Source organism: Bombyx mori, chromosome 11 (assembly GCF_030269925.1).
Source record: "Bombyx mori chromosome 11, ASM3026992v2".
In the NCBI taxonomy this organism is placed as follows: domain Eukaryota; kingdom Metazoa; phylum Arthropoda; class Insecta; order Lepidoptera; family Bombycidae; genus Bombyx; species Bombyx mori.
The window spans coordinates 15,220,885-15,229,011 of record NC_085117.1 but is presented as its reverse complement, the minus strand read 5'-3'; the positions used below and the strand labels follow the sequence as shown (position 1 = coordinate 15,229,011).

General features: G+C 32.6%; 1 protein-coding gene across 2 annotated transcripts; it reads right to left on the bottom strand.

The window, feature by feature from the left end:
* Window positions 1–1,920: 1,920 nt before the first annotated feature.
* LOC100286771 (uncharacterized) lies at window positions 1,921–8,103 on the bottom strand. Of its 2 annotated transcripts, XM_012696088.4 has the most exons (9): window positions 7,639–8,103; window positions 7,384–7,566; window positions 6,104–6,460; window positions 5,758–6,004; window positions 4,046–4,163; window positions 3,566–3,745; window positions 3,080–3,323; window positions 2,651–2,815; window positions 1,921–2,248 (listed from the first exon to the last, which is right to left on the bottom strand). In XM_012696088.4, exons 1-9 carry the CDS (start codon window positions 7,744–7,746, stop codon window positions 2,036–2,038), a joined length of 1,815 nt encoding a protein of 604 aa, XP_012551542.1. In that variant the 5' UTR covers window positions 7,747–8,103; the 3' UTR covers window positions 1,921–2,035.
* Between the last annotated feature and the right edge of the window lie 24 nt (window positions 8,104–8,127).

Genomic DNA, 8,127 nt, shown 5'->3' with positions numbered 1-8,127 from the left:
ACACTATCACCCAATATGTTTCTTTCTTTGTCGTGTAATGTTGCTTATTACACGAACGGAACAGAGCGAGCGAGACAGACCGATCGACCAAAATAAATGAGCAAGCGACACGGAATTATTCCTAGTGATTTTGAACCGTATGCCCTGGACGCTAGGTACATTTTTATACCTATGGTACGTCTGAATTTTAATATAGGTATTTGTGTTTATATTTTTCATGCGGCCAGCCGGTACTTCCCCGCAAGTAGTTACTTAATTTTTAATTCGCAACTTTTGTAAAATCGCTAGTCGCTCGTAATTGTTTAGTAATATTTCATATTAATTTTTGTGTTTGAATTACTTAAGCACTTGTATGAAGATAGTTTTATTATTTGTTTTAATGCGTGTTTAATAAGTGAAAGAAAGAACGGCGTCTAAATGAAAGTACAGTCCTCCTTGGATGCACTTTGAGGATATCGCGCCGAAACAATGCATCTACTGCTCTCGTAAATTAACATTATTGTCGAGCTCAATTTGCAGTCTAAGTCGCCATATGAAATCCGTTCATCCCACAATAAATTATATTAAGTAAAAAATAAAATTATTATATTATTAAGTAAGTCAATCTCTGTCAAGTAATACACTACTGTAATGACACACCCGAATCATTACCTAAGTGATGTGTATGAACACATCACTTAAGTAATGATTCGGGTGTATAGATACAATGTATTCGTCGTCACAGTATCTATTGAACGCACCGAGTAATGTTAAGAGTGATGTGTAATGTTTTCGAGTAATATCACCTGTCTGCAAAAGTGATGTCATATCACATTACATTGGGAAGTGATGTTTTGCGCAAGTCTATTAGGTTGCAGTTACCCAATAAATAAATTCGACTAAGAAATGGCACCTGTTCGCATAGTAGGTTACTCGTAGTTTACACGTATCTGTATAGGTACTTAACAGCAAATATTACTACAATTCAAAGCTGGTGAAAACACTAAAGTTCATTAAAAAATTATGTAAGGTAGTTTTAACATAGATAGCACGTGTTTGAGATGGGTTTAAGGAAGAATGAGAACGTAGTTCTGGTAAATCTAGCTTTCTTGCTCTTTAATGGCAGTGACGTCATAAGCAGCAATGGGGAACTGGATAGTTGACCATAATGTGTATTTGCTACAATGTTTTGCGAGGAATGCGATTAAATCTCAGAAGTATCGGGTTTGGAACAATAATGAGATTATTGCACCAGAATAGTTGTGCTATACATAAATGATTAAAAAATTTAGTGAAGATTAAGAAGGGGTGCTATCTCTTTCTCGTAATATACGAATGTTGTTTGAATTTTATTGTATTGTTGTTATAATTAAAACTACTTTTATGGTGTACGATTACTTCCCTGACCACGGAAACTTCGAAACGCTGATTTTACACCCCTAACAGATCTGGTAGTGACGATTAAAGCATTTAATTAACGTAAGAGGAATGCTATCGGGTTACATTATGCCAAAAAGTTGAGTAATAAACGGACGGGATCAGTGTGCTTAGTGCGAGTTTTTAACGTTTTCGATAGCGTAAAAGTTAGCTCATATTTGCATGGAATGGGGCGTTTGCCTACGTTTGCCGCTAGGGGCGCTGTTCCAACTACATACAAAATTGGGTTAACTTTTACGCTATCGAGAACGTTAAAAAACTCGCACTAAGCACACAGGAGAAAGACACTAACTTGATCTAAAAAAGCCGTTATTCAAAATTATAATCCGCTTCGCTCATAGTGACCAATTATTTTTGTGAAGACTACAACCGACAGCATACTTTGGAAATACATGATATAAGTGAAAAATAGGATAAAATTAAATAGGCTAAATTAGTTTATAACGCTAAACACGATGTACAACGGCATATTGACCATATTAGAATGTCATAAAAAAAAACGAAAAAATGTAAGAATTTTATTAAATCATGATTAAAAACAATTTAAATTAAGTATAGGTTCAAATGTAAAAGTGTTTTTAATCATGTTCAAAACCTTTAAAATCATTTATTCTTATTCTTATACAGTAGAGGCAACTCTATTCTTCACTCGATGTAATCTTTCAGTTTCCATTGCCTTTGTGATGTCCCAGCATTCTTTACTTAGAGTATCGTGGCCGCGCGATAAACTGACCAGGCGCGCCAACACCAGTAATCTATGTAAATCGTCTGCCGTTACGGGATTATCACTGCTTGATTTACTTCTCATATCTATGAAATCATTTTCTACAAACTGTAAAACATAAAACAAACAAAAAATGCATTGGTAGTATCAGTTATGCTCTGAGGCCGCTCGGCATGCTTAATGACAGCAGTTCCACGGAATTGCAGTATTGCAGTTGTACCAAACTGCTATGTTACTACCGGGTAGTGTTGAATCGCTATTCGTCCCAGAACTAGCCGGGTTCTGTTGCAGTGGGGTATTCTAGGACATAAACGGTACTGTCTGGGGCAGCCTGACGGGATGCCGTATCGTGACGGCCGACGTGGACTAATCGACTATCGTCCTGGATACTGTCGGCCGAACGCTTTTGATAGTAATTTGTGCATCTGGTTGTAGTATTGACAGCGGGATCCCAGCTAATTCCTCATAGCCATATTCAAGAATTAATCGAACTAAGCATGAATCAATTACCTGCAAGTCTTCAGTTATAGAATATTTCACAAGTTTCAGGTTGGTTAGATACGCCCTGATCATATTCATCAAGTCCTCCGTTAAGTAGTATGTGGCTGCTTCAACTATGGCATCAAATATTTCTAGTGAAGATTCTTCTGGTTTCAATGGAACATGGTAATCACTCTGCAACAAAAATTATTCTAATTTTATTTAGAGTATAACACACAACACTCAAATATTTTTAGATTTGTTATTGATAAGCAATTTAATTTAACTAAAATTCAGATTCAAGTAGACTTGTTTTCTTGATTAGTCTGCTTAGTTAGTTAGTTCACAAAAGATGAGCTTACTAAAACAATAAACATTTTTGCTTACTATAATTATTAATTATTGTTTACAACTTGCACAGGGCATTGTTAATTCTAAAAATGTCAATTATGTACTCACTGGCAACAATGACTTTCCTTCAGACAATACCAGCACAGAGATATCTGAATCAAATTCCATTTTATAATATTTGAAATCATATTCAACTTTCTGTGTCATAATCATTTTACCGAGAGCAGCTATATTGTTGACGCCGGTCGCATCGAGCCGACCTTGTTCCATCTTGGTTTCATCCAAAATTAGATGCGTATCTTTACTGAGCTGTAGTACTCCACTAGCTAGACGATTACATTCATAGTCTTTCCTGTGAGTTTTATTAATATTACTACTAATTAGAGTTTTGTCATATCACTTGTATGCTTCATTTACAATGTATACAATGGTATCAACTGTAAGGAGTGCTGATAAATTCCTTAATTTTATTATCTTTCGTAATGTAATTTTTTAACAATTTAAATATGAAATGATTATTTGTTGCTTTCAATTGACATATCGAAAAAAATTTCATCATAAAAAAATTTAAAATCATTTTTTAAAAATACTTACTTAGGCAATAATGTCAATGTATTCATATTTTCAATGGTAAGTGGTAAATAGTAGCTTTTGGTGACAAATTGCTTGATAATATCATATAGCTGTTGTGCATAATTTGGATATTTCTGTGTTGGCAAATTTGATAGGTTCAAACAGAACTGTCCCAAGTTCATAGTATCTTGACGAAGATAGCTGTCAAACAAGAATGGACCGAATGATAAATTGCTTTTAGAGTTTTAAAAGAAATACAATACATTTTGATCTTTATTTTCTTTTAAGAATTAAAAGTTTTTGGAAATTTAAAAGTTATTTAATAAATTAGTCCATTATTTTACTAAAATACCAAATATTGAATTTTACTCAAAAATATATTGAAGGAAAATTTGTTTGAACAAGTTTATACAACTAAGTGTATGGGGTACGTAATATTTTAAGAACGTAATTTATTATTTCGCATCATTGAAATGGTATCATTTTGTACTTGAAACTTACACACAAGCAATAAGATGACATATCAAATATTCAGCAGCTAATTGATCTCCCAGTAAGAGTTCCGTCAAGGCTTTCAATAAATGCTCCCTTGCTGCGTTTGCCTCACTTAAAATCACACCTAAAAATTTTTAATAAATTATTTCATTGGATTGAAACTATTTATAACTATGTATAAAAAGAGAAAGATATAACAATTAAGTACTATAAGAGAAAGATATAACAACTAAGTATTCCCTTTTTGTGAAACGATTTTTGTTTTATTATTATAAAAACTATTGCAAATCAAAATAGAGAATGTAATGTTTTATACATTTATCATACATTAATCTAAATCTTGAAGCGAACACTATTAATAAATAATAACCTTAACAGAACCCAATATCAATTTGATGAGCTAAACAACCATTTTGACGGTCCCTACTTATAACGAGTAATGTACAAAACCACGTTTTATTATTATTTCATAATCATTTTCTATTTGTCAATACGCATATTACCATATATTTTTTTTTTATTATATATTACTTATAAAAGTAATATTTCAAATGATAAATAAAAGTATAAGACAACAACTTTTATAAATAAAAATAGTGATGTAGATACAGTCATCTTTACATTTTCTAATTTTTTTTATTGCTTAGATGGGTGGACGAGCTCACAGCCCACCTAGTGCTAAGTGGTTACTGGAGCCCATAGACATCCACAACGCAAATGCGCCACCCACCTTGAGATATAAGTTCTAAGGTCTCAAGTATAGTTACAAAGGGCTGCCCCACCCTTCAAACCGAAATGCATTACTGTTTCACGGCAGAAATAAGCAGGGCGGTGGTACCTACCCGCGCGGACTCACAAGAGGTCCTACCACCAGTAATTACGCAAATTATAATTTTGTGGGTTTTGATTTTTATTACACGATGTTATTCCTTCACCGTGGAAGTCAATCGTGAACATTTGTTAAGTACATATTTCATTAGAAAAATTGGTACCCGCCCGCGGAATTCGAACACCGTTGCATCGCTAGATATGAATGCACCGGACGTCTTATCCTTTAGGCCACCACAACTTCACGATGAACTTTTATATGGTTTTAAAAATTATTGTTATATTATTATTATTATTATTTCATAGTTAATTTTACTCAAAAATATATTGACGACTTTCCCGGATAAGTAGTTAGCTACTTATCTGGGAAAGTCGAGGATGTTATAAATAATTAATATATCTTGCCTAAATTGAATACTTGAAATCAATACTGAAAGATAGAAGTCACTTTTATGTTAAGTCAATTACACATGAGATTGAAACTTTAAAACGCTCTCCTGTAAGCCATCATTTTTGACATGACCCTTTGTATGTAGGAGCAGTCGATTTATGGCTATGAGTTTTTACTTTTTGGGTGTGATAGATACTATGGCTGGTCGGATACTTCCATTCATATTCTAAACTTTAGATAAATTTTATTAGTACTAATGGTAGATTACTAGGTTTTTCAAGACTGCATTGATATGGATGGTGATAACCATTTTGATTATTGTCTACCAAAAAGTAGTAATGACATCAAGGTTGAAGGGTGTGACAGCTACAACAAAATACAAATAAGGCTGAGTGTTAGCAATCACATTGTAGTCCATGAGCTCCAGTAACCACTTAACACAAAGTAGACAGTGATTTTGTACGAGCAAAAAAAATATGCAATTCAATTAGCTAGATACCTTGATCAACACTATTTGAAAGTAATGGATTGCAATGTTCCAATTTTTGTACATGAACAGCATGCAATCGTGGTACTAAGCTTGGTGGAGGATTATGAGTTATAATTTCGACACTACTCTCAATCTGGAGCTCTATCATAGAATCCTTATCTTCCTTGAATTCGCCTGATAGGGATGGATCTACAGAAAGAAATCCAATGACTTCTATCATGTCATTGAGCTTGAGATTTTCATTGTCACTGTAAATCTGAAAACAATTTATTATTTAGTTTCATAACCAAAGCTTTTCATTTATTAACTACTACTGCTATGTGGATGGAAACAATATTATTGGATTTTCTTATACCTTAACAATGCAAGATTTGCTAGGTACATCAGGTAGAGGATAATTTAACAAATGTTCTCTTGAAACCACATCAGGTGTATTATCTTTGTGATCTAAAATCTTCATTTCCTTATTCACAGCTTCATTATCAACTTCCATTTCATCCAAATTATCTTCTGTATCATCGTAGCTTCTTTTTAACTTTGTACTTGGGTGAAGCCTTTTGGAAGTATTTGGTGGTTCTTCTAAATGTTTCAAATAGTTTTGTTTATCTTCTAGTTGTTGGACCCAGTCATTTAACCCAGGTATAGACACAACAACTAAAGTCTGTCGCTGACCACTGATTAGGTTCTCAGAATAGTTAATTTTCTCATTTTCCTGAAACATTTTATATTGATTTAATTTACTATAATAATGAATGTTGTAAATAAATTCTGCCCTTTATAAGAGGGGAAAGGAAGATTTTCTTGTAAATGCACATGAAGCCCAATTAATAGATTTCATTTCATATCATAACATAATGTTTGTCAAACATTAACAGAAATATCAACATGTTATATTTTTGTTTAAAAGTACATGCACACAATTTATATAGTGATTTTAGTCAACGTTTATTTTTAATATTTTTTATACGCACACTTAGCTATATCTTAAGCATTTAGGTATATTAAGCATATGGTTGCATGAACAGCTTTGATCTTAGTAATTCTTCCATTTTGGTTTTATTTTTAATGCTTTACATAAAAAGGATCTTACAAGCACTATCTCAGTTCTTCCAGGAAGTTAATATTAGAAATATTACAAACTTAATAACTTAGTTAATAGTTAGTTAAAAGTTAATAATACTTTTTAGCACTAAATGGGAATGAGGTGTAAGCTCCTGACATTGTATTGTCAATCAGCAACTATCTTGTTTCATCAGTTCCTCTGAGAAGTGTGGCTTATTTTGGAATTAGTGGTAGATATTTAAATAATTAAATTGATTATTTTAACTGATCCTGAAACTAGCTTTAGAGATGCCAATAATTCATGGTGATAGTCTATCATGCATATGTCTGTTGCGAAGAGGCTCTTGCTCTAGGAGAAAGTTGTGACTTTGACCGTACATATTCAACAAGTGAAAAAGTTAATTTGAATGGGCAGCATTTCAGTAGTAAATTTAAAAAAATCATTATAATTAACAATTTTTGTGGTTTCATTCTCTTTCTTCCTGTATCCAAGTATTCGGATTTTCGGAAACAATGACAGGGAATATTCGCGGTGTATATTTTTTTGCAGACTTCTTAATGTTCGGTCCTTACCAAAACATGTGCAGTATCTCTGTATTTTCCACTTTTAACCTTTACTTCATTTGTTGTTGTGTTAAATACTTCAAATTTCTCAAAGTAAAATTCAGGGTTGTGCATGTCTTGGATCATGCCTCTGAACCGCACTAAGTTTCCGTCTGTTAAATTATGTGAAGCATTTGAATTAATTAGTGGGATCTGTAAGGTCAAATAAAGGACAAGTTAATAAATTTTACAAAAATGATTTCTGTTTTATGATAAATTCCGTACCTGGTACCAATTTGGTAATTTCATCAACTTGCTCTTCATTATTTTTTCATTCTCAATCCATCGATCCGGCGTCGTTGTTTCGATATCGCTCATGATATTTTCATGCATGATTAGAAAATTTATTCATTAATACTATTATCGTGTGTTATGTTTTGGTTGTTATACAATAAACTGAATCAGAATTTATTAAAGTTCAGTCTCATCAATGATACCGCACCGTATTGCACTTCTTTTTTTGTGGTTTTTGTTAACTTTACTTTACTCTTTGAAACATACTGAATTTTATTAATTAGTGAAAAATCTATGTTAAGGGTTTTGAGTTGTACGATATTGAACATGTATGTATTACTTAGATATTGTAATAACTTTGTTATTTAATGTACGGTACGGTACGATAATGAAAGTGAAAATTTTGAAATTATGCAAATTTTTTACAGAGAATCACTTGGTTTATTTATTATCTATGACTTGGTAAAATACCTACTCGAC